The 25,835-nt window shown below is 38.1% G+C and overlaps 2 protein-coding genes and 1 long non-coding RNA gene across 11 annotated transcripts; 1 reads left to right on the top strand and 2 right to left on the bottom strand.

Moving 5' to 3' along the window:
* The first annotated feature begins 12 nt into the window (after window positions 1-12).
* exosc8 (exosome component 8) lies at window positions 13-4,506 on the top strand. The gene is made up of 11 exons (XM_028031171.1): window positions 13-103; window positions 350-386; window positions 506-569; window positions 664-737; window positions 1,886-1,931; window positions 2,017-2,122; window positions 2,214-2,259; window positions 2,343-2,439; window positions 2,810-2,930; window positions 3,587-3,693; window positions 4,296-4,506. Exons 1-11 carry the CDS (start codon window positions 87-89, stop codon window positions 4,412-4,414), a joined length of 834 nt encoding a protein of 277 aa, XP_027886972.1. The 5' UTR covers window positions 13-86; the 3' UTR covers window positions 4,415-4,506.
* On the bottom strand, window positions 3,866-4,393 carry LOC114152976 (uncharacterized). The gene is made up of 2 exons (XR_003597251.1): window positions 4,282-4,393; window positions 3,866-4,162 (listed from the first exon to the last, which is right to left on the bottom strand). It is a non-coding gene; the product is annotated as an uncharacterized LOC114152976 (long non-coding RNA).
* On the bottom strand, window positions 4,432-23,042 carry supt20 (SPT20 homolog, SAGA complex component). 9 transcript variants are annotated; one of them, XM_028031162.1, is made up of 24 exons: window positions 22,884-23,021; window positions 22,315-22,410; window positions 22,115-22,150; window positions 21,855-21,980; window positions 20,899-21,034; window positions 20,710-20,813; window positions 20,420-20,536; window positions 20,271-20,324; window positions 19,195-19,334; window positions 18,886-19,042; window positions 17,170-17,226; window positions 16,994-17,068; window positions 15,996-16,165; window positions 15,885-15,917; window positions 15,672-15,783; window positions 15,445-15,550; window positions 12,164-12,322; window positions 11,553-11,862; window positions 11,356-11,468; window positions 10,547-10,602; window positions 9,957-10,067; window positions 8,864-8,954; window positions 8,097-8,185; window positions 4,432-5,424 (listed from the first exon to the last, which is right to left on the bottom strand). In XM_028031162.1, the coding sequence occupies exons 1-24, from the start codon at window positions 22,899-22,901 to the stop codon at window positions 5,278-5,280; spliced, it is 2,613 nt and encodes an 870-aa protein (XP_027886963.1). In that variant the 5' UTR covers window positions 22,902-23,021; the 3' UTR covers window positions 4,432-5,277. The 9 variants fall into 9 exon arrangements, with proteins under 9 accessions (XP_027886963.1, XP_027886962.1, XP_027886965.1 ...); XM_028031161.1 differs by having other exon boundaries at window positions 11,356-11,471; window positions 22,884-23,020; XM_028031164.1 differs by having other exon boundaries at window positions 4,432-5,409; window positions 11,356-11,471; window positions 22,884-23,020.
* Window positions 23,043-25,835: the final 2,793 nt, after the last annotated feature.

The raw sequence follows: 25,835 nt of genomic DNA, 5'->3' as shown, positions 1-25,835 counted from the left end.
CACTTTCTTTTTTTTTTTTTTTTTTTAAAGTGCTCTTCCTCCAACCGGCCACCGTAGTATAAACCCACGTGGTTAACCAAAACATCATGGCGACTGGGTTCAAGTAAGATTGTTCAAATATTTCATTTTTATTTAGAAATGCAACTCTTTTATTCTAGCTTCTTTTTGCGTATGAAATTATTTAAAAACAGCGGCAAATTAAATGTGTTCGTCGTCTGATTCTTAGATAAATATAGAACACGAGGAGCTTCTGTCAGTTTTTCATTGCCTCTCCACTTCATTTTATTGATATAGTTTAATGCATGTACGGAGTAGTGATGTCTTTATGTTGTTTCCATCTTACCTATAGGATTGCGGAACCTCTGGAGTATCACAGAAGCTTTTTGGTTTGTGAAATGTTCCACGTTCAGTTCATGATTGTCATCGATCTTCTGATTCAATAAATTGAATTTTCACATGAACAAATTTCATGTGAAAACTCAATCTGTAATTGTTTCCGATCCAGAAAGAAAACTGTCGACCTGATGGACGGGAGCTGTCTGAATTCAGAACCACAACACTGAACATTGGTAAGACGAGCTGCAGGTTTTGACCCACTTTTACTAATCTCTAAGCCTAAGGGAATATTTTGGGAGCACATTCTATATTTCGCTTTTATTTCAGGATCCATATCCACAGCAGATGGTTCGGCATTGGTGAAGATAGGAAACACAACGATTATCTGCGGAATCAAAGCGGTACAGACACAACACTTCCGAGTTTTACAATTTATTTTCTTTTAAAAAAAGTATTTTTAATGGTAGCATCTAGACTTGATCTGTAACATCAGTCCAGCTCACCTTAGGGAAAGTTTGTCAACAACAGAACAGGACTTCATGGTTAGGTTTTTTTATTTGTTTGGAAATTTTGTAGATCTATGATAAAAATAAATATTTCCGAGATTCAACATGACCATGCCTCTGGTGACATCACAACAGACATGGGCCAAATGATCTTTTAAGTACAGGCATTTATGTTTTCTGCTATTCTTTTTGGCTCAGCTATAAGTCTGAGCTAAAATGAGAACACAACATGACTTTCAGAAAAAATTGACAACAATAAAACATTTGACGTTTGTTGTGAAGACGGTGAGGGCATGGTTATGCCTAAAATTATCATAGAACGAGTCCAACCCTACCATTTTCCTCCCCTATGTTTACTGCTAAGCTTATGACTTCAAAATTATTTTTAATGACAATAAGAATAAATAAATAAAAAAAACCCTGAAAATGGTCATTTAATCAATTTCTGACGTCAGACTGATTCACTTAATTAACAGACTTTGACCATCTAATACAAGTAAAACAAATAATTTACTTATTTTATGAGTTGGTAGTATGAACAAAAACAAGTCGGATAGAAAAATTCAAACAGTAAAACAATGTGTCAGTTAAAATACTAAAAATAAACATTTGCATTGCTATCCATGTCAGTCTCTTTCACCACTCATTGGAGCCAAACTCTGAATTAGATGCTTACAGTTGAACACACTTGCAACTTGAGTCTTTCAGAATCTATATTAAGATCTGTCAAATTTTTTATCCACCACAGTGTTTACTAATGCCGGCTGAAAGGCTTTACTTTTTTTTCACCGCTGTCATCAACTAAAACACATTCAAAGAATGAGGTTTTTACTTCAGTGTGCTTTTAACAATGTATTTTCAGAATCTCTGCAGTGGAAATACATTCTTCACTATCCAGCTGTGTTTTTATTACCATACAGTACATTTTTGGTGAAGAAATTGACCACAATTTAAATAAAGTTTAAAAATCAAGTCCGACCATCTTGGTTCTAAATTTTCCATTAGTTTCTCATTAAAAGATCTCACAACTTGTTTTTGTGCAGGAGCTGGCTAACCCCACAGCAGATGCCCCTGGTAAAGGTTACATTGGCAAGTATCACATACTCTCATGTAGAAAATCCCTTTGTAATACTACTAACAAGGTTTTTAATGAACCTTACATGTTTATGTTCAGTGCCCAACGTGGATTTGCCTCCTCTGTGTTCGTCCCGCTTTCGGCCGGGTCCACCAGGAGAACAGGCCCAGGCTGCCAGCCAGTTTATTGCTGACGTTATTGAAAGGTGTGACCAACATGTCACAACTCTGTGTGTGTGTTCACTGCCTAAACGCTTGTCTGTGTTTCCACTAATCTGTGATGTGTGTGCGCCGCAGCTCTGAGGTGATCAAAGCAGAGGACTTATGCGTCGACAGAGGAAAGGTAGCTTGAGAAATATGAGCACACTTGTGCTAATTGTTTTATGTGATAAATCATTAATAATGATTTTTTTGTTGTTGTTGCAGCTTTGTTGGGTGCTCTACTGTGACATTATGTGTCTCGACTATGACGGGAACATTCTGGACGCTTGTATTATCGCCCTGCTGGCTGCCCTGAAGAACAGTATGTGATTCTACATCAACTTCACTGGAGGGAACTAAAATAAGGAAAGAATGCTTGAGATGCACCAATCAGTTGGACAGGGATCATAATCAGCTGATTTTCCATTGATCAAAACTAAAAACGTTCTATTTTAGTACATAAACACATCAACCAATCGTAATTGACCAATCAGAGAAAACGTTAGTATCAGCAAGGCACAACATAATTCATCCATCTCTTTAAAAAATAATTTATTTAATCTATCTGGCACATCATCTATAAAACTAACTTTATACCTGCCTGTCATACAGTGCTGCTGGCTTTTTTTCAAATGATTTTATGTAGTGAATTGTCTGAGCCTTTGACTAAACCTTTCCTGCTCTTGTTACAGCACAGCTCCCAGAAGTCACCGTGAACAAAGAGACATGTTCACCAGAGGTGAATTTGGAAAAGCGACAAAGGCTTCATATTCACAAACATCCCGCCAGTGCTTCCTTTTGCGTCTTTGATGAGTAAGCTTGTCTAGTAAAAAACTTTTTTTTTGTCCATAATTTACATAAATTGTAATCCCATATGAGAAGAATAACCAATACACATGATGGTCTAAAGAGAAAACACCAGTTTGGTGGTATGTATGTAAACAAATAAGAAAATTAATAACATAATCAAATTGATACTAATTAAAATAGGAAATATATTTTGCTGGTTCTATTCTAACATATTGAATACTATAGTTATCTTGTTTTGCATAATAGAAACACTATTTTGACACTTTTAATAAAAATTTTGTTGTACTTCACAGGTCCTTGAGAAAAATATACCATTTCCCATTCTGCTCTTCATGAAGTAACATGAAGAGTAACATGTTACTTCATGAAGAGTTACTTCATGGCAAGCTAACATTGCTATACCCAGCTAATACATAGCTTACTAATTAGTGGTGCTATATGTTTCCATTCTATCTTAACAGCACTTTTAAAACAGCTTTACCCTCATGAGACAAAAACTGGCCACTCCAGTTTTCTTTGATATCTTATTTACAATATTTGGAACTGCAGGAATGCTAAGTTAAAAATTTGTGATTTCAATTTTTTTCTTTTTAAATATGTGATCTTTGATTCTGTTACATCCCATGTCTATTTTGCACCTCCTGGCTCCCTCTGCTCAGCTCTATCCTGATTGTAGACCCCACAGCTGAGGAGGAGAGTCTGTCAACCGCTCACCTCACTGTGGTCACAGATGAGGAGGGTCGTCTCTGTTCTGTACATAAACCAGGTGAGATGCAGCCTGCAGGGACTCTTTCAACATACAGGACTGGGAATAGAAATGCTGCTCAGTTCAAAAATGTTATGACTGTTTGTTCTTTTTGTTGTTCACCTAAAATTTTACATCTGAACTCAATATTTGTCTGGTTGAGAATGGAATAAAAAAATTGAGCTTGGAAAAATATTTGTTTTTTCAGACTTTAAGCCAGACTTCAGACTTGCATTCTCTTCATTTTGGTGTCCTCCAATACTTCTTTACTTCCCCTTTTCTGTCCTTCCTTTACTTATTTGTTCCTTTCACTTTTACTGTATCCAACCTTCTTTCTTTACCTCCGCTCTTGTTCTGCTTCTCTCCATATTTTGTGTCCTTTGGCTCTCCTCTATTGCTTCCTTCTTTTCTCATCATTCATTCTGTTCTGTCCTATTTTTGCTTTTTTGTTTCCTACTTCCTGTTGTAGACAACATGTTTCAAAGCCTGCCTGATGTAAAAATATTTATCATCAATTTATAGTGAGCGAATCTAGAATTTTTACATAAAAAAATATGCATCTCAAGGTTTTATAAAGATGAAAGGACATATAAAAAAGCTAATCAACACCTTTTGTGGCTCAGGTGGATCGTCACTTTCAAGAGAGAAGCTGCAGGACTGCATCAACCGAGCAACAGCCCGGCAGAGAGAGATCCACAAACTCATCGACAAGGTTCTAGACAGTGTGAAGACGGCAAAATAAAAACAGTCAAGACAACGTTTTATATCTAAAAGCTGTATTTTCCACTGTCAATATATATTCTTTTTTTAATAACAATAAAACTGATGACAAAGGCTGCTTAAAAAATTATTTCTCAGTGTCCAGAAATGCCTCGCGCACGCTCAGCTGATGTCATGTAAAGAATATGCTCATGGCTCCTGGACTTATTAAAAGGTGACACCTTTTTCAAAATATGCTGTACAAAAAGTACACCTTGTCTTGCATGTTGATCTTGAGTCCTGTTTGCTGGAACCGCTAACAGAAGAAACACTTCCAACAGACTGAGAGGTAGACAGCTGCCCCCAGGCAATACTCCCAAGATCAGGTTTGCATTCTCACAAAGTCGTCATGGTTACATGGAGGATTTGGTGTCAATATAAGCTCAGCTTCTTTCTGTGCTTAAAGGGCAGTATCTACTGGGGTTTTTTATTTTGGGATAGGGGAATTGGAGGGTCAACAAAGCAGAGGCAGGAGGATCAGGCGGCCCCGTGCAAAATCCTCCTGAGAATGTGCATCCGGGCTCCTCTCAGTCCTCACAAAAAAAATGTCTTCCTAACAGGACATTGTAACCATGGAGGCCCGTTGTTTACCAGAGCCACCTTCTTCTGGACCATCTCACTTGAAAAGTAGTCCCTGTTGTAAAAACCTGATCCTCCACAGTGGACGTTTTGGCTTTCCAAAACTTCTGAGAACCAATACATACAAATTTATCAGATAGAAAAAGCATAAACAAGTCTTTTGTTGGCTGTCTTAAAAGTGAGGCAGACAAACAGCACAGTATAGATCATTCATGTCCTTGTGTGTGTGTGTGTGTAGAGCTGGGGGTTTAGTGTGACTTCTGTCTGCTATGACTTTGGGAGGGGCTGTGGCGTGCTCCTCTTCCTCTTACTTCTTGGCTGACTGCCGGTATGTTGCCGTGGCGCTCCCACCTGAGGAACCGCTGCTCCCATAGCCATTTGCTGCTGCTGCATTTGGTGCTGCAAGAATTGCAACTGTTCAATAAAAAAGTAAACAAACAAATCAGAAAAGTCTCACTGTTTTTAAGCTGAATAATCACAAAAAGTGAGAGCTTCTTAATCTACATGTCTGGCATTGGTTAACACTTTAACTGCCCCTGACGCGAAGCAGCCTCCCTCACTTGAAACTGAATCGTCTCTAATATGCTTTGTGCCACGTTAGCGAGGGTTAGTGAAGCTGATTTAAAGGCCGGTTTGCACAACATACAAGAGGAGTGTGCGGAGAAATACAGAAGAGAGGTTAATGGTTTTCAGAAGGGAGGGAGAGGAAGTGTTGGGAGTGAGGCAGGATGCAGTCAAGCAGCACCAGTTGTGTCTGGAGACGCACATTATTGGCTGTGATCTCAGTGAAGACAAACATGCAGCCCAGCAACAGAGAGAGAGGAAAACCCTTCCATTCATGCCTGCAGCCTATCAGCCTATGATCACAGGAACCTTTCAACAGTTTTGCGCCAGCACAGATGAACTGAACATCTCACTGCTAAATGCTGTTTTAGACCATGCCTGCCTTCTGGTCTGACACGCTGTTAGTTGCTGCCATTGGAAGTGCCATAAGCTTTGACATATGTGGGTTGTTGGGAGAAACCCCAAAACAAAGCACAGCAGAAAGATCTAAAACATATTAAGTTGAGAATGTTTGGATGAAAATTACCAGGAAAGAACACACCCCAAAAAATCTAGTGCTTAATGTTTCGTGCGTCTTTTGGACTAGAATGCGATATGTAACTTGTTCTGTTAAATCAAATTCTAAATGTACTTAGTGCTTTGAAAAGGTATTCTGTTTTAGGTGAACTTTTGCTATTTTTCTTTTCAACCGAACTTTGATGTAAAGCACACGATAGTTACAGCAGAATTTTATGACCTGTTTGGTTTTGATAGTGCTGGCACTCTGCAGTTCTATAAAATCCATCTGGATGTTTGTAAATGCATTTTTCATGGATTGTAAAACGATTCCAGGTTTTTTTTTTCTTTGCTTAGATCAGCAAAGAAGGTATGAACTCGCTCCTCACTTGAGGACGGAGTAGGGCTGACTTAGTCATTGTTTGGTAAAGTGGGAAGTATCACTGTTTTCTTCCTCTGGCGTTCCAACAAGCAGCGCTTATGTGCACCCCATCGAGTAACTAGCTGTTGTAGTGCATTATGGACCATGTGGTATATTTGGTTTAAGTACAATACAGGAAGGCTGTTAATAATAATTTTATGATATCATCTTGCACCCCATGGTATATTGTATTGTGGGCCACATATTACAAGCATTGAGCTTGACACTTCAGGCGTAGGCATTAAATGTAAAGTGGAAGGAAAATGATTCTTGATTTTTAACATTTTTCACCAATAAAAATCTGAAAAGTCTGGCAAGCACACGCTCCCGTCGATTCAACACTTTGTCAAACCACCCTTCGTTGCAGTTACAGCCCCATGGTTTAGGTGTATGCTTCTGCCAGCTTTGCGCATTCAGAAAATTTTATTTTTTGCTCACTCTGTTATGTAAAACAGATAAAGCTCAGTCAGATTATAAGGGAAGCATTTTTTAAACAGCAAATTTTAAATCTTGCAACAGATTCTCGGTTTGATGAAGCTCTGTACTTTGTTATTTCACTGCAGTTTTCTGTTCAGACTGTGTTATTTCAGCTTAGTTATTTTTTTACCACCAATTTACATACATAAATGTACAATCCGGTAAAGCCAAGGTATCAAACTTTTTTCATTTTCAAACAGATTTTCCTGCATTTAGTATCATTTTCCAATCAACTCTGTCTTTAATAAAGGAAAGACATTGTAATTTTTGTCTTATTTGGCCAGAACACCTTCTTTCACATACGAATTGTATTCCCTACATAGCTTGAGGCAAACATTAAACAGACTTCTTTTGGCTTCTTTCAACAATGTTTTTCTTGCAGCTCTTCCAAACAACAGATTTGTAAAGTGGATGGGTCCTGTCAACATACTGTCTCATGTGAACTCTAGATCAGAACAGTGCTGTTGGCTGCTTGTAGTTTTAACACTGTCCTTTCCTGGCCTGACAGTCAGGTGGATCGTCACATCTTGGTAGGGTTGTAGTTGTTTCATACACATTTTATTTCAAGATGATGGATTGAACAGTTGTTGGTTTTCATAAGGCTTTTTGTTTGCTAATGCTTTCCAACTTTTAAGGTCTTTAAAAACCAGCTGGATTTCAGTAGACCATTTACAACACAAGTAACTCCTCAAACTACAGGCTGAACTGAATTTTATTAAGAGATGTCAGAGGAAAGGAGTCTGAAAATAAATGCATGCCAGACTTTTCAGATTTTTATTTGTGCCAAAATTCGAAAACAATATATCTGTTTGTGATTATGCACTAGTTTGTGTTGGGCTTTTGTGGTTCTAACGTGACAAAATGTCAAGAAATTCTAAGGAGTATGAATACGTTTTCAATGCACTCTATGCAAAACAATTGAAAAAAAAAGAAACAAATTGCCTGCTTTAGAATTTGAAACATTAAAAAAAATCATGTGTTCTCTTATTTCCTCAAAGTTTACAGAACAGCAAAACAAACAGCTGCCTGGTGAATAAAGCCACAGACAGTTGGCTGCTTGCTCCTGTCTCTGTGTTCGCTTCCTACAAACCTCTCTGAGTGTATATGAATGTTAATGTTGCTGTATTACTTGAATCTGTGGCTGGTGCTGCTGCTGAAGCCTTGGAGAAGGCAGCGGGGGCCCAGACCCGTCCAGCCCACAGCCCAACTGGGACAGCACTAAGGGGAGGGGGAGGAGGAGGAATGGGAAGAATGGGGAACCCCAAGTAGGAAATGGGTGATGATGAGAAAGAGGTCAGAAAGAGACATGGGGGTGAAGTGTGAGGAGAGAATAGGCACAAAGAGGAAAACATTGGTGAGGATGAGGAGGGGAGAGAGTGCAGTTTCAGTTAAAGTACCACACAGACAGATGAAACAAGAGGGCAAAAAGGTGGAACATTGGAGGGAATCCAGTAGAACATTAAAAATTACCATGTGCTTGGATTATGGGCAAATAGCATGAATTGGGTGGGGAGTTAAGGCGTGAAGGAACAGAGTGATTTGAGAGGAAGGAGGGCAATACAGAACGGGGGAAAAGGGTGGAGGCAAAAAAATAAAATAAAATAACAGGGGGGAATGAAAAAAAAGAGAGAATGTAGCAGAGAAGAGGGGGAAGTTGAGTCTCTCCTGCCAGTTTTACACGTTCCTCTAAGAGAAGAACAATAACTAACTTCAACAAAATGATCATGGTTATTTACATATTATGAGCAGTAAATACAATCATAAAAACAATAACACATCATGTCTGATTCATAGTGGTGAGTGTGATGGTGTCATCTGTGCGGAAGCAGGTTAACATAGTGATTGAGAGTAGAAGAAGTGTGTGCTGCTGTGTTGGTGAATCGGTGTGGCTCCTACCTGCTGTCTGTGGAGACATGAAGCTTCCAACCCCGAGATTGATGACAGCCGTCTGCTGGTTTCCTAAACTCTGATCGGATCCTTGGTCGCTCTGAAACGACAGACAGCAGGTAAAATTACATGCAGCTGACAACAGAGACAAACCTGTACAATCACAAACACGTGTGTTTTACAAAAAGAGAGCAAACGTAGAGATGTGCAAGTAGAAATAATAATACAGTGCCTCACAAAAGTATTTACAAAACTTTTCCCTTCAACATATTCCCTGATATTTTATCTGACTGACATAATATAAGGCCTAACTGTGAAGTTGAAGAAAGAGACTTAAAAAATGTCAATATAACGTCCCCAATCTGAAAATCTGAAACATGGTGGTAGCAGCGTCATGCTGTGGGGCATGCCTTACTTAAGCATGAACAGGTAACTAAAGTTCATGCTTTGGCAGAGGATTGTGAAATGGAAAGAAAATGGGAATGTTTTTTTCTTCTTTTAAAAAATAATCTGAAAAGTGTGGTGTGTATTTGTATTCCAGGCTCCCACAACAATATCTCATAGATGAAATTTTTCTTGCAACTACAGCTACAATTTTTGCGTATGTTAAGTTTTATCATGCAAAGCACTTTGAAGCGCCTTGTTGCTGAAATGTGTGTTACAAACAGTCTAGAGAAAACCATTCTTGCCCATTATTCTTTGAAAAGTAGCCTGAGCTCAGTCAGAATGGATGGAGACTTGGAATAGATTCATGGTTATATTTCTTTGACTGGGTCATTCTGTCACATAAATATAATTTCTGCAAACATTTAATTGTTGCTCTGACTGCATGTTTAGGTTGGTTTCTTTTGCAAAACAGCTTCTAAAAAGTTCCTGTCCCGTATTCCCATGTATTCAGCTTCATCCATCTCCCGTCAATCCAGATCAACAACAGCATCCCCACATCATCATGATGCCACCACCATGATGAAATTGGTTTGGAAATTGGTTTCAAATGTTGCTATTGTAGTAGAAGTCACAGGTTCTAGCCAACATATTTTGCACATCTTTGACTGTGTAGTCTTTACTGCTGGCAGTGCGTGTTTAAATATCAGTGTCTCACCATCTCCCCCTGCTGTTGAGGACTGGACGTAGCTGACTGACTCTGCTGTGGGGAGAACTGGGACAGCTGCTGCTGCTGCAGAGAGTTAAGGATGTAAGGACCAGGGGGGATCTGGAGATGAATAACATGGACATACCGACATACGCACACAAAAAAGTAGGGGAGTAAAACACAAGGAGTTGAGGACGAATGGAGGATGGGAGGACAGAACGGGAGGGAGGGAAATAGTGTACATGTGATGGAAAAGGGAGGAAGAAGGAGATGGGAGAGTTAAAAAGGAGCCCAACTTAGACTGTTCCTACAAAGAAATAGTCAGAACTAAACTGGATTCAAAAGAGGGATTCTTCTAGTTTACTGCTATTCCCCCTGAAGCACTTCCAGTCAGACAATAGCAATAATATTTTCCAATTGAGTATAAAATGTTACTTTAATAAAAAGCATGGTACTTTCTGCTTTGCATATGCAATGAGATGGAAGGGAATAAAAGAAAGTTTAATCTGTGCAACTGGTTCACACATCACGTGGCAACGAAGGTAAGGGTGAGGAAAAATCCATCAACATGCTCCTTATAATGACTGAGAGAGGCCTACCTGTAACAGGTTCAGCGGTCTCAGTCCAGCACTGTTGTTCAGACCAAAAGGACTCCCTGTAACAAACCAGAACCACACAACAGCATAAACAACTAATATGCTTTTTACTTTCTTAGCACAAACTTATCTGTTGACTGTTATTATTAGATCCTTGTGACATCTTTAAATTGATTGTTACATATATGTAACATTACATATAAACATAGGATAAAGCAGGATTGTTTTACAATGTTATTCATTTTGAGTATACATTGACAGTAAAAAAATTCTTATTTACAGTAAGTGCTTTATGTTGCTACGTTTTGGGACGCAAAGAAAAAAGATTGGACAGAAAGGATCAGAATGTTTAATTCAGTAACTGATTAATAATAATATTTTTGTAGCATTGCAAGCTTCCATCTATATATATAAAAAAAATTTACCAAATGACTCACATCAGCTGATATCGATGCATTCCTAATTACGATTATTTTGGAACTATTTTTTTAGCCAATTTCTTTTTTCATTAAAGAGTTGTAGGAAAATCTTTGGTTGTGTGCCTGAACTGTTGTTCAGTTTACTGGCATGAAACTGCTGAAGCAACAAATTATTCAGTCTGACTTCACTAGTGACATGAGGTACTATGACACCCACTGGTGAAACATTGGTATTGCAGTTTGTCAAGCAGATATTTTTAAAAAAAGAATCATTTTAAGTTTAGAAAAAAATTTGAAACCCAGTCCTGTCTGATTTTTGAATGTTTAATATTAGGAACCACTCCTAATATGTGTCTACAATAAGTTAGAGCACTTGTGCCAGTGAGTGCTTACCAGTCTGGGCACCGGACTGCATGGTGGACATCAACCCTGCAGGTGGCAGGATTCCACTCAAATTAAGACCTGGACCCAGCATTGGGTTGGAGCCACTCATTAAAGTCTGGGGACTGCTACAGAGACAATGCCAAATCAATACTAGAACACACAATGACTAGCATATGACAAGGCATCCAGTGCTACTTATTTCTTACCAGACAGAGCTGACCACGTTTATGAAGTTGAGCCCTGGGTTTGCCATAACTTGTGAAGAGGTGGATCCTGTGGTGATCGATGTCCCCATGGTGGGAAGAGGGATGGACATGACAGGTAGAGGCTGGCTAAGAGCCAGTTGTTGCTGGGCGAAAGGTGTAAGCAGGGGAGCTTGTGACTGGCTCTGAACCATGGCAGGATCCGAGGGGGTAGGGGTCACTGAGAGGGGCGTGGAGAGCGCATCGGTAGGGTGAGGGGTTGAGCATGGTGTGTTGGTGGGTGTGGGAGTAGAAGGCTTAGGGGTTCCCGATCCTGAAGAGGAGAAAAAAATATGTCCAGAAAAAATATGAGGCTTAGTAAGAAGTCTTTTTATGACTATTTAGTGACAAAATGATATGTATTAAAAAATTCCAACATTTCCCAAAGGTCTCAAGCTTGTTCCCATATTTTTCCAAATTTCTTGAGATTTGGTCTCTTGCTGTGGTAATCCATCAGAATTCGTCATAAAAAATTCACATCTGTTAAACTTGGAAGCTGGGAGACAAGCTGGCGGAGCACGCTCCTGCACAGCTCACGCTGAGCCCAAGAGTTAGTCAGAGTTGGCAGTACTCACTCTGCGTGGAGCCCATCGGAGAGAGGGAGGCAGGTGACAGCAGGCCCACCTGGCCCAGCTCCATGGAGTGCTTCCTGTTCAGAGTCTGGCTTTTGGCTGGAGGTGGCGGCGTAGGACACTTTAGTAAACCACTCGTGGTTTGCGAACTATACGGATTACCTAGAAAGAAGATCAGCACTCTTTATATAAGTGCTCAGAAAGCTTTGTTTAACCCTTTATAAAGCCTAAGTTAGGTACTAACAATCCCAGATGGTGCTTTGATCCTTAGGAGTAGAAAACATCTGGTAAACATTTAGTTTTAAGTTGGTGATTTCGGAAGGTTCACCTCTTTCCTAGAAATGTAGCACAAACTCCCACTGACATGTTTGTGTACTGGAACCTGAGAAAACTAAGACATCATATGCTGTTCATTGTTTTTGTGACAAAGACTGGATTAACTCTCTTTTTCCACTGGTGACACACTTGTACTTGTTAAAATGAAGAGTAACTTGAAAAACAATAGTAAAATAACTAAAATTAGTAAGCATTTAACCCTGTTAATTATGTATTCAAATGAAGGAAGGACAGAGAGAAATAAACAAAGAAAGAATGAGAGAGAGAAATAGAGAGAGAGATCTTTAACTCATATTTATTCATCACAACAGTCCAATTCTGTCCAAACCGGATTGGACTGTTGTTTTCCAAATTGCTAACTTTACCATTCTGAAAAGGAAATTAAGTAAAACAAGAATCTTACTTTTACTAGCAGCGAATTAAAGACCACAAACAACAACAGCTGTAGAAAATTGTTCACTCGGAACTTCCAAATAGTCTTGAAAAATCCTAAACCAGCTTTTTAACATTCAACAAGACAAAAACAAATCTTCCAGTGTCACTTGATGTCTGCAAAAAGAACATTCCTCCCGAGCAATTGGGCCAAAGTGAGCTCTGCATTGGTTTATAGATACTGACCATATATAATCTTCCACTGGAGGTCACCAACCCGCTTTTCAACAGGTAGCTTATACAGGATCTTTCATCTTTTAGGGGTAAGATACAATCCAAAAATCTGAGTCCACCTCAACTCTCTGACACCAGCCAGAGAGCGCAGCTTTGACAGAGCTGCTTCTTTCCACAGGAACTGAGAGCTCCCAACACAGGCATTTTCAGAGAAAGAAGCGATCTACTCTCATCATACAAACAATCAAAAATTGGAGTGACTAAAAGTACTGGAAATATGTACTTATATTCATTGTTCCATTGGTTAACTGGAGCACTGTTTTCATCTAATACTCTAAGTGGCACGGGTGCGGACTGCCAGACTACTTCCGTAATCCTCTTCAGAAATCTGATAGATTTGATGTAAGTATTGTATAACCTTTTCATTGAAATTCTTGGAAGGTGACCAAGTTTCACAAACCCAGCTTGAACAAATTTAGTCCTTATTGTGGAGGCCGACATCAGTCTTGTGTAACAAAGTCATTATAGAACAATGGTTCCTCCAAAATCCACATGTCAGGTCTAGGATCAGAATCCCAGAAAACTTTTAAGGTTCTCTAAGCATCAATTACTGAGCAACAGAAATATGCTAACAAGGTCAGATCGAGCTCTGATGTTTCTGACATAAAAAGATGCTTGTCCAGTCCAAGACGTGTAGCTTTCTGAAAAAGCAGCCGAGCCAAAGGCAACCAAAAGTATCCACATCCACCAAACAGCTTTTGAGAAATTTGCAGTCTGAAAAGAGCAGTCTCAGATGTAATATCCATAGACACAGCATGACGTCACGTGTGGAAGATCCCGCCCTCCAGCTCTGTGTGGAAGGCAAACAATTGCTTGCCAATGATGACTATTATTGGTTTTTCTATCAAGTTATCAACATAACGCGCAAAATTGTGCTGCGGAACTCGTGTTTCGGTTCAGTTAAAGAAAAAAAAAGAAAACACGACCCACATACGAACTGACAGATCATCAGTAGAGAAGAAGTTTAAATTGGCTAATCTACTAAGCTACCACTGCTGTGTTTAGACAATCACTTATTAAAATTCATAAAATAGTTATCAAAAATGAAAACATAATACTGCAACAAGATGAATGTTCTGTTCTTTGTGTGGGAAATGTTTTTAATTTTTTGGTGTGAATCCTGATACATCAGTGGCGTTGTTGTCAGTCAGTTGCTATGGCAATGGGACTGTGTGTCGCGTAGATGACGCAGAGAGTGGGGAAAAAGAAAACAAGTGGTTTTGAACTGTTCCTCAACAGTTTTTCTGCCTTATTTTCCCTTCTGTGGCACACTAAATTAATAATACATTTAGTTGCCCCACATCTTCACACTCAAAATACTTCAAAACACCCACGCTTGCTTAAACCACATAAAATCCCTTCCTCCTGTTTACCATGGAAAGAAAAATCTAATGATTGGGTTGGTGAATCCAAGAACGTAAACACCTATCTACGCAGAGATTGAACATGTTTAAGTTTGGAATCCCTCTAGCCCAAACTATTCTTCTGAATCACATATGCTCCTGCACTAGCGCTTTGTTTTTACAAAGGGTTGAACTCTGGACAGTGTAATCCGGGTGGACGGAACAGCTAAAAGGGAATTTTTAATAAACTCATCATTTACTGCAATTCCACTTTCAGCAAGTTGAGAAACCAACTTGGGCTGCTTGACAAAAACAACAACCCCTTTAGTCATAAGAGAGGCATATGCAATATTTCCATGTTCCACTCTTACTGTATCTCTCTATAATAGGGACGGTGTCTTTAAGGACACCATCCCTGCAGGAAAAAACGCAACCAGTAACCAAAAAGCACTACTGTTGAAACCAAACTGCAAAAACAAATACCAATCCAGACATAAAAACAAACAGAAAGAAAAACATTTGTATCTCTTATTCCACTCACCACACGCCCAACCACCAAACCCCAGCATGCAATGCGAAAGAAAGATGAAAAGAAAAATAGAAAGGAAGAAACAAAAAATATAGACAAAGGGTGGATAATGACAGATGTGTGGAGAAATAGATAGTTGGAAAAGTTACTAGATTACTAACAAATGTATATTAGATGTGTCAATGAAAGGCTGGATAAACAGAAGAATGATGGACAGATGGATGAATAATGTATGTATAGGTGATGGAGAAGCAGATAGATGAATGGACTAAAAAAATCTAGCATATGAGACTGGGAAAAACACAAGATACAAATTTCTCAATTTTCTGCTTACTTAATCCAGACCTTGAAAATACGTAAAATTAATTTCCAGAATTTTTCAGACCTGGTAGGAACCATGTGGGACGTACCTGAGGAGCTGCTGCCCGATCCTGAAGGCAGTTTTATGGGAGGGGGTCGATGCTTCACCCCTTTTCCTAACACAGACGTCTGTACAAGAGGAGAAATACCATCACCCTGCAGATTACATCATGGTAAATCATAAAGGTCTAACCAAGACATCACATAATCTAAAACCAATTCAGTTGGTCTTAATGAAGCAATAGCTACAAACTCTCAAAGGAAGGAAGGTTCTTGCCTCATCTTTGCTGGGGGACAGAGGCCCCTGTCCCACGTTGCCTGAGTTATGGGACATCCTGACCTCACACTTCACATCTTTCTCATAGACTCCTTTGTACTGGGTAAGAAACCTGTGAAACAGATAAAAAATGTACAGAATTATTTAAAAGTGCACTAAAAAAACTGTATGACAGGATTAGGGAACAATCGACAAACTAAAGATGAGACTGACCTTTCTGCATCGATCTTTGACCCTATGAGGAAACTGCAAATTCAACAATGAAAATAAATTACTTACAATCCAATTATGTCAGGAAAAATTTATTTGATGCTGTATCCTTACGTCGGATGTATAAGCTTTAAATCTGGGCTGTCCTCCTCTGCTTTTGTTTCTTTAGCAGAGTAGATCTTCCCATAAACCAGCGGGTCCCCCATCGACTGGAAGATGGACACCTTGGTTCTCTGAGCTTGGCCGCCCACTTCACATTCAAATGTGTAGTCATCTATAACTTCCTGTTTAGACAGACCCCCAATGTCATTTCATCCACAAAAGTACAGACTTTCGTCTTTTTTGACATGCTGTCCCATGTGAATCTGATAACTTGTCTTTGCAAAGCCACTTTTTAATTATTTACACATTATCTGATCTGGAAATGTGTTTAATAATTTCATTGTCTTGCACTCTTGACTGATTATAAAAAAACATACTAAGTGGTCTCTATATTTTAGGCCTTAATTTCTTAAAAATATCTAATTTTATTCCAGTGACCTTCCAAAATGAGGAAGTAGAACATTTTTATATCTAAATTTCTCGATTTTCTTTCTTCTATGTCTAAATACAAAATTACAAAATAAAAGCAAGAAAAAAAAAACAACATAAAAAAAGGAAATAAAAAAAATTAAAGAATACAGGAATAAATGGACAGATGTCTAGCTGGAACAATGCATGGAAGATACTTTTTCAGCATCCATGAAGACCTAGTAAACACTTGAAAAATATTCCATACTTTTCCAGACTTTGTAGAAACTTCATATCTAAGAAGAAACAATGCAGCCCATGGAAAACAACACTCAGACTTTTCTAAGGAGATTAGTAGAAGCAGGAGTGAAATTTAAAACAGCTCCAAACTGTTCCTGTTTTTATTATTTCCTTTATGCACACTAAATTAAAGATACTGTGTGGTCATGTTGCACAATATAGCCGGTCAAAAATAATTAACTTGGTTTTTAATGGGGCCATAAACATTTTTAACAAGCTCTTGCAGCTTTTTTCTTCTGACAGCACACAGGCAGTATTGCTTTTCATCCTCAGGGAGTGTTAAATGCAAGAGCCAAACTTACTTCAGCAGGCCAGATCACAGTGGTTTGAGCGTCTCCCAACTGCAACGATTTCTCAACCACGGCATACTTTTCAACCTACAGAAGAACCACAAAAAAGATCAAGATGGCTGGGCCCTCATTTGAACAAATCATCCTTTAGTTTTACAGTAGCGTTTTAATGATCCCATGTTACTTACATCAATCTCCTTCGGTACTGTTAGCTGGCAGTTGTTCTGCTTCCACATGTCGACACACTGTGAATGTTGAGAGGCACAGATGACAATAAACAGAGATGCTAACTCTGGGTTAGGCTTGGCTTGATATGAGATTCTTTGATATGTATAGCATGATCTAATATTAAAGTATTCCAAGATTTAATGTTATATTTAAAAACAGAAAAGCAGCAATTAGTTCTGCTGTGCCTAGATGACATGCCAATCATTACAACCATAATAATGTTGGCTATAACATATTTTTAGTGGTGCTTTAATTTTAGCTCACAGATTTGAGTAAAAATATAGATTAAACAATCTCTGAATTTAGTACTAGTACACTGCAGTATCTCCAAGAAACAGGTGTGGAAATGCCCAAAGGAACAAATAACACAGAGAACCATTAAACTCACACCAACAACAGATGCATGGAGAAACAAGCATTAAAGCGACTAACAAATTGATTTCTCAGATGCATTCTTTGGTTTGAATGTTTATGAAGGGTGATTCATAACGCAGCTGGATAAGGAACCCAGACACATTTTAAAACTGTGAGAAATATTGGAAGATCAACAACCATGATTAGCCTGTTAGGTATGAATTCCTTTTCATGGTCTTCAAACCTAAAAATCATCCATTTATTTAACAATTTTTTTATACCCACTTAATCAATTACAGTGTCACAAGGAAGCTGGAAGAAGAGCTGCACAGAGAAATTAGCTAGTAAACAGATTTTCTGCATGATTGGTTCCATCAGTGGACCGGCGGCTCGAAATTTAAAAAATCCAGTCTTTGCCTTAAGTGTAAACCAAGTTACTCTCTATGTGTACCGTAAAAAACGTCAAAGTTAGCCATACTTAAACCACAGAGATGACAGAATCTATTTAAAAGAGAAGTATATTTTCTGCTGCATGTTGGGACTAAGGCTGTACCGACTGCAGTTTTCTGGCCGATCACTGATCTTTATAAAGCCTGACCTGCCACTTTTTGCCCAAATTTTAATCTGAAAAGTTGATTTATATAGCAACAGTGGGGTGACTATTGTTAAACAAGCACATGCGGCTGTGACCAGGTGGACGGATGTTTTCAATTGGCCCTTTCTCACGACAGAACAAAAGGGAGCAGTGGCTGATTTTCATATCTTTGCAGAGCTAGATTAGATCAGTGGATAAGAGAGCCATTACTAATGACAGATTTCTCAAAATTAAGGAAATCGGGGTCAATTTATTGGGGGCACCCTATTTGAGACAGTTTTGTGCTTCATTCAGGCTACAAGAGAGAGCAAGAGTTTCAGCAGATAACAGAAAGGCCAATTTTAGTACAGCTAACTTGGTACATTTTATCCTTTCAACCTTTCCATCTCCATTTGTCATGAAACATATTGGAAATGTTAATGGCCTTTTGGAAATGTAAGAGTTAAGGTAAGGAACAACTGCTATTTATAGTAACAGTAAGTGTTTAGAGAAAAAAAAAACATGCAACAAAATAAATAGCATTTTTTCCCATATGATGTTAAAGAATTCATAATATCACCCTAATCATTTTGCCAGTAAATGCCTGTATTACAGAAACTGCACCCACACATGCATATCATGTGTGCTCAATAAATATAATTTCCAAATTCTTAGCACCTCTGCTTTTAAGCTGCAGGAGAAAACTGATGTATTTGGAGAAACTGATTGGGAATAACCATCAACTTACATTTCCAACCTTTGAGATTTTTAAGTCTATGACAGGAGCAGGTTTCCTTTCCTTCCTCTTCTGAAGGTAGTCGTAGAGTCGTAGCTGTGGTGGCACGGGCAGATGAGATAGTTCCTGCTGCCTGTTCAAAGCAGCCCGGGAGTGCCTCTTAAAACACCTACAAAACAGATAAACAAAAGTTTGCATTATTTTCCTGTTTTCTTTTCACAATCCCATGGCTTCACTTTTAATAACCATTGTTTAAGATTTCCCCTTGTATGACTAAAACCAAGCTTAGCTCCTGCCAACTCCGTCGAGTGTACTCAGTACCGTTTCATCGAGCGAGTGTTCATTTTCTGTTTGTTGTAGAGCAGACGGTTGGCTGTGCAAGTAACAGAAATGGAAGGATCCAGGCACAGAGGTTCAGCTGTGGCCAAAATCAACTGACTCTCCAGCTGCAATTTATCATCCTACAGCAGGGAAGAAACGAGAGAAAAGGCCAACAATTGAGTCGGCTTCAAAAATGATCCAGAAACATGAGAAGTGGTTAGAATGACAACATACATCTATAGTACATGTGCTTTATTCAAATAAAAATAGCAGAACAGAAAGCTTTCTAATCAGTATTAGAATTTAAAAAAGGGAGTTTTTTGCACGTAGAAACAAATGGGAATTAATTAGAAAGTTCCTCAGCTTTGAAAGAGAAATCTTGAAGCAATTTCAACTATTTTCAGAAAAAAGGTAGGCATTTGTATTTACAATAAAATCAAAGCAAGACATACAAACTTTGTGATCTTGCTAACGTCTACCAAATACAGGTGACAATGCAGAGTAAAAAAGTAAAAAAAAAAAAATCATTACCATCTTGGCAAACATAACAGCTTTTAGATTATTATTTATTTAAAAACTGAAGAAAAAGGAGTAATAATTAAAAATACATCTATGCAAAAGCATAAAACAGCAAAGGACACAAATACCAAACAGACAATATTAATGTCAGTAATCGTAATGCAATTAAAGATTCTAGAACAGTGGCATAGGCTCTGATTAAAAGGAGTGACTTAAAAACTATTTATATAATATGTACATATACAGTAAATGTACTAAAGCTTTTTGTAAAGAGTTGCTGACCAACGTTAATGTAAGGTAGAGCATGGGCAGCTTTCAGTAGCAGGTGTTTTCTGGTACTGAAAGAAAATGTGTTTTTAAGAAAAACATTCAGAATTTTACTAACAAAACAAAATCCTACTTCAGATTTTGCTGCCTGACTATATAATGAAGAATGTAGCTGTGAGGCTGCATTTTAACCCGAGGATACAAGAGACTGAGATGCATGATAGTGATAACAGGAGACCAACATTCACAACTATCACCCATCACCTCTATCACCTAGAATGGTCATTTACCTGTGTCCACTTGTGGTGGTCACTGGTCATGGCATGCACGTCACAGATTAGAGTCTGCAGGGCAAACAGAGTTGTTTTAGTTTCTGGATAACAGTCAGAAAATGTTCCAGCAATAACTTAACATCATATTATGTCAGTCAGTAAATTACCTGCATGGTTGGCCGCAGAAGAATGTGCCTGCTCTGATAGGTGGGGATCTTTGTATTACCAGCTTGCCTGTAGTCTCTCACCTCGACTATTACACAGCCACAGTGGAAGATGTTCACCTGAGACACAACCCACGAATCAGCAGTCAGCAACTAGCAGTTAGGTATTTAAGAGAATACCTAAACTAATTATGTCAGAAATTTAGAAAATACTGTGCATCACTGCTTTTTCCACCTCCTTTATATGGTTTCAATGTGAAGCTGTTACTGCAGGATCCACTCTGCTCACACACCTGTGATTTCTCCAACAGATCCACCAGAATGGGAGGCAACTCCTCCGCATCCAGGTACTCCAGAAGCTCTCTTTCTTCATATGGGAGACGGATGGTTTCAGAGTCTAGACAGCAGAACAAAACGATCTGGTTAGAAACACTATAATACATACATGTAGAGGTAAAAAAAAAAAAAAAACTCTACATAACTAGTTTTACCGGATCCATTTTTGCCCCTGAGCATTAGCGAATAGCCTTCATTCCCAGGGTACAGGTTGACCACCAGACACGATACAGACTCCTGAGACACCAGCTTTTCTAGTAGATTCACATTTCTTCTCAGATTCTACAGAAAGAGATGGGAAAAGACCTACTCAGGGAATGTTGGAACTATTTTCTGGAATACCGTACAACCTAAAGGACAAGATATTGCTTTATTTTACAAAATTAGGTGGATGTTTTCAAGCAGCTCTAAACTTGTGGCATATGTGTAATGGGTCTTTTGGGATGGCATAATATGTGCATTTTAAAAAGCTGCAAAAATGTATATAGCCTGAAATATTTTAATGTGAAGAAAGAATTCTATCAGTCTGAATAAAAAAACAGCATCAACACACTCAGTTTGGCACAAGTAAATAATGATTACATGGCTGCAGTTATTTCAGAAAACTGCAATCCTATAGGACAATTCCTGAATAACTTCATGTATTTTTCTGCTACATATTACAATGATGACAAAAATTATTTTAAAATGCAGACACCATTAGTGCTTATTATTAGCTGACCATTTACAAAGTGCTGAATCCAAGCATATTAATGTAAAGCCAAGTGGAAAGGAAACATACATAAGCAACAGGAACAGGCACAGCATTGAGAAAACTGAAACTGTCAAGAACAGCCAATCATGAGGCTGAGATTTCCTTCATGATTTAAAAAAAAATCATTGTGTTCAATATTAAAAATTTCTGAGCTACTGTTAATCCTAGAGTTCATTAGCTGTAAGCCTTAATCATCAAAATTAAGATATATACAAGTTTGCCTAATCAATCAAGTAATATAAGTTTCATTTTTGAATTAAATTACCAAAATAAATAAACTCTAATAGGTATTCTAACTTATTTATTTATTCAATATTTAATTTATGAGTTAAGCAGCCAAACACAAACCTTTAACTCTGGTTCTTTTTCACATTCTTCAATATAGAGCTCATGGAGCTTCTGATACAAACTCTTCCTGCCGCTGGATGAGATTCTTCTTTTGGCTGGTCGCTGTCGAGCACTTTCCACAATGTACTACAACACACAAATAATAAACTGAATTACGAAGCATAAGGAAAGCTTTGCAGAATTGATGCTAACCTAAAACTTTTTAAAAAATACATTATTCCACCAATATATAAACAGGCATGGCTGAAATAACATTTTACCTCGGCTCGATCCAATGCATATTCCAGAACTTGTTGCTTTGAGGTGGATAATTAAAAAAAACAGATCAGTTGGATGTATAAACAGCCTGAGATCAGAGCATACGAGAGGTTTCTCCCTGAAATGCTACAATCTGATTAACAGCTATAGTAAAAATGAAGCAAATATGTGGGTGAAGTGAAACTTCATATATTGCATTTACCATTGTGGTCCACTGCCAGCTGCAAGGCGAGTGACAGTTTACGATGCTGTCCTTTCTGCCCCACACTGTCACCTTCCTAGAGTGACCATTCACACCCTGCAGAGCAGAACAGCAGACACATTGCAAGCAGTCGGTTAAACCAAACTCCCGTGAAAAGTGATGATAAACATCTATGCACCGAGAGTGGCCATCGGGTCGTTCACACATTCTTTATGCTAAAACAGTGTTGCTGGCAATCAATTAGCTGCAACATATTAAAACACCAACGGTTACTGACGAGCGAACTGTAATCTAAGTTGTTCCATCTTTTATTTTTTGCTTAAAATCCTACAATAAAGTAAATACACGCCGAAAGTAGCCGGGAGTGAATAAAATGTATGTGTCAGATGAAACTCCAGTGACAGTGAATGGAGTCCAGAGAGAGTGCCTGAACAGCAACAAGCTCGGTGATGCCTGACCGTTGAGGCTAGTATGGCTAACGCTAGCACAAGCTTGAAGTTAAAAGCTACACTACACCGTCTGGGACATAACAAAGCCGAGACAGGTCGGTGTCAGCGAGCAGGACGCACTTGCCTTTGAGGTTGCATAGCGGTCGAGAAAAGCCCCCAGTGCAATGAAACAAAATGAAATGGAAATATCAGTGTCTTCAGTGAAAAAAAGTCGGAGCAGCAGCCATTTTCTTCCAGTGTGACAACAACAGCTAAACTTCCGGTCTGAGTAGCGGTGGGAGGAGCCTCAGCCGGCACCTATACCTCACAACTGATCCATACCTGATCAATAATTCATTCAGTTTTTCTTTTTACATGGCCATCCAGGTTTACAACATGCGTTTGAAACATGTCGGTGACAAACCAATTGATAATACTATTGAATGAAAGTAGCAAAATAATACAAAATGGGCACATGAAGTTGCTCATTGTTCAATGTAATGAACAATAAATTACGCCCTCACAATTGAAGTACAGTGGAACCTTAGCATAGTTTCTTAAATACTATTATCCACTTGAATTTCCCATAATGCATTTCCCCAATCTCAATACATTATGGGTCTGGTCTTTGACTATGCCCCTGTTCTCATCTTCAGTTCTTATTGAAGATAAGACCACTGAAGACCATCTGTCTCCATGTAACATATGAATAATCATACTTTGTTCAAAACCATTCCACTATAGCTCTTGCATATTTAAGGTGGTTCCTTTGCTGGTAGGGGAACATCAATTAGTGTCTCAAGTTTATTGTAGTTTCAGGATTTCACCGTGTTTCTTTTTCTGACAATTCTGATCAGTTTTCCTGTCCCTGAGGAAGAAACATAGTCCTGTAACATGATGCAGTTTTTCCACATATGCAATGTTTTGCATGTAGAGCTGATGGTTAAATTTTAGTCTCATCCCACTAGAACACGTCCCTTCACGTGTTCATAAATTAAGGCATATTGAAAATAGAACTTGTTATGGTCTTCTTTTTGCACTTGTTTTGTTTTTGCCACTCTTCCTAGATCTGTGGACTGCACAACTAATGACTGTTTGGTCAACAGATTAAATCTCTGCAGTTTTACCAAATTAATCATGAGACTCTTATGATTAGGAGTCTCCTAAGTAGAAACTCTTAGGCATTTCTAAGAGTTTCTACTGATAGATGGACCATGATTTGGTAGGTTTATAGTTGTGCCATACTCATAAAATTTTCATAGCATAAATTGAAAAGTGCTCAATTTGAAAAATTTCAAGAGTTATGAAAACCTTTGAAAACCGGTGTCCTCCAGACTAAATGTTTACAGATATATGCAGAATACTTAACAGATTCACAAGGGAATATGTTTATATGCTTAAAACGTTTGACTGAAAACCATGCCGAATTCTCTTTTTTGCATTATGTCAAGAATATTTATTTCTTTTTGCTTTTGTTGCTTGTAAATTCAAATTCTTTTGGTCTTGCATGACATGCCTTTAGTTCTAAATGTAGGTCTAAAATTCTATTCAATCTGAATAAAGAGTGGGATTTCTACTCTGACACATTGTAAAATTTGTTGTACTCCAGAGTCTAAGATGATTAATTAATGAGCTTCAGATGAGTATAAAAAAATCATAATAATCCAAAGACTAAATAAATTACTGAAACTAAATCACAGAAACTTGTCAAAAAAATCCCATAACTTTCATTTTGCATGTTCTGGCAATGCGGAGTTGATCACAAATGATTAGGTCAATCAAAAGCTACCACTGCATTTCATAAGGCTTGGTGCACCAAAGAAAATTAGTCCTTTACTGTTTTAATTTTAGATTCGGATTTGTGACAAATTTGTAAACAGCTGAAAATCAATCCCTCTTATTACTCTTTTGTTCACAATGGAAAAAAAAAAATTATTGCACTCTGACTAATGGTAAAGAGATTAATACATTGACGTTATTACTGTGGCATATAGTATTTGCCGAAGGACAAAATCTCATGCAACTAATTAAATCTGCTTAAGCATAACTTTTAAGACTTCCAGTTCACGACTAATCCATATAGGCCTGTTGAAATTCCTTTACTGACCAGTAGAGGGAAGAACAGGACACCAGATTCTTTAAGCTGAATCAGGAGGGAAGAATTTTTACGAGTAACAGACAGGTATTACTTACTGCATTTTATGTAATGACTTTAAGTATTTAAATGTAAGTATAAAACAGGCTCAGACAGAAGTGTGAACTTCAGAATTCACCAAAACCTTTGTACAATGTTTTTAAAGTCTCATCATTATAAGTGTCTTCCAGAACTTCAAAATTGAATGCCTAAGGCATAAACACTCTTCCCCTACCGCACAGATCTGTAAATTTACTTTATCCCTTACACACAACATGGCTGGCGTTAGGTCAGATGTGACATTTTTTAAGTAAAGGCCTAATTCTCAGTTTACACGAATCTGGCTTATATTAAACACTTTTGCGTGCTGTGGGTGGGTAACCAGTTTCTTAGCTGAGTCAGTGGCAGAAAATTATTGTGTTAGAGTGACTTGCTGACCAAAAATGAGAAAATAAACCAACACAACTTACTGAACAGAAGTAAAGTTAAATTGATCTCTTTATTTACATGTGAAATAAAATAAAAGATTAAAAATAGACTGTATCGTGCAAGAAAAAGCCATCTCCATTTCTCTGGGTTCCGACTTTCTGCATCCAGAACATCACTGGGAACCCGTCGTGTCGTGCTGAACTGACATCTTCTTTCACAATAATTCTTTTTCCATGTTCTCGTCTGTGGAGACAATAATTTGTTTGTTTGTTTGTTTGTTTGGCAGAAATTATCTTATAATATTGAACATCTGGAGCGTTGGAAACTATCTGATAAAGTCAATGTACACAAAAAGCATTAAAATGCAAGTAAACAATCCTATAAGGAGATCAGACATTAAGAAAGTCTTACCTCAAAAATTTGGAACATAATATTTCACACAAGCAAAGCTAAACATGCTATTCCTGGCACAGTGGTGCAGTTATATAAGTGGGATTGAGTCCATTTTGACAGTGATGATGATTTCAACA

This window comes from Xiphophorus couchianus, chromosome 11, assembly GCF_001444195.1.
Source record: "Xiphophorus couchianus chromosome 11, X_couchianus-1.0, whole genome shotgun sequence".
Lineage (NCBI taxonomy): Eukaryota > Metazoa > Chordata > Actinopteri > Cyprinodontiformes > Poeciliidae > Xiphophorus > Xiphophorus couchianus.
Note: the sequence above shows the minus strand (reverse complement) of the source record. Positions and strands in the feature narration are given on the sequence as shown.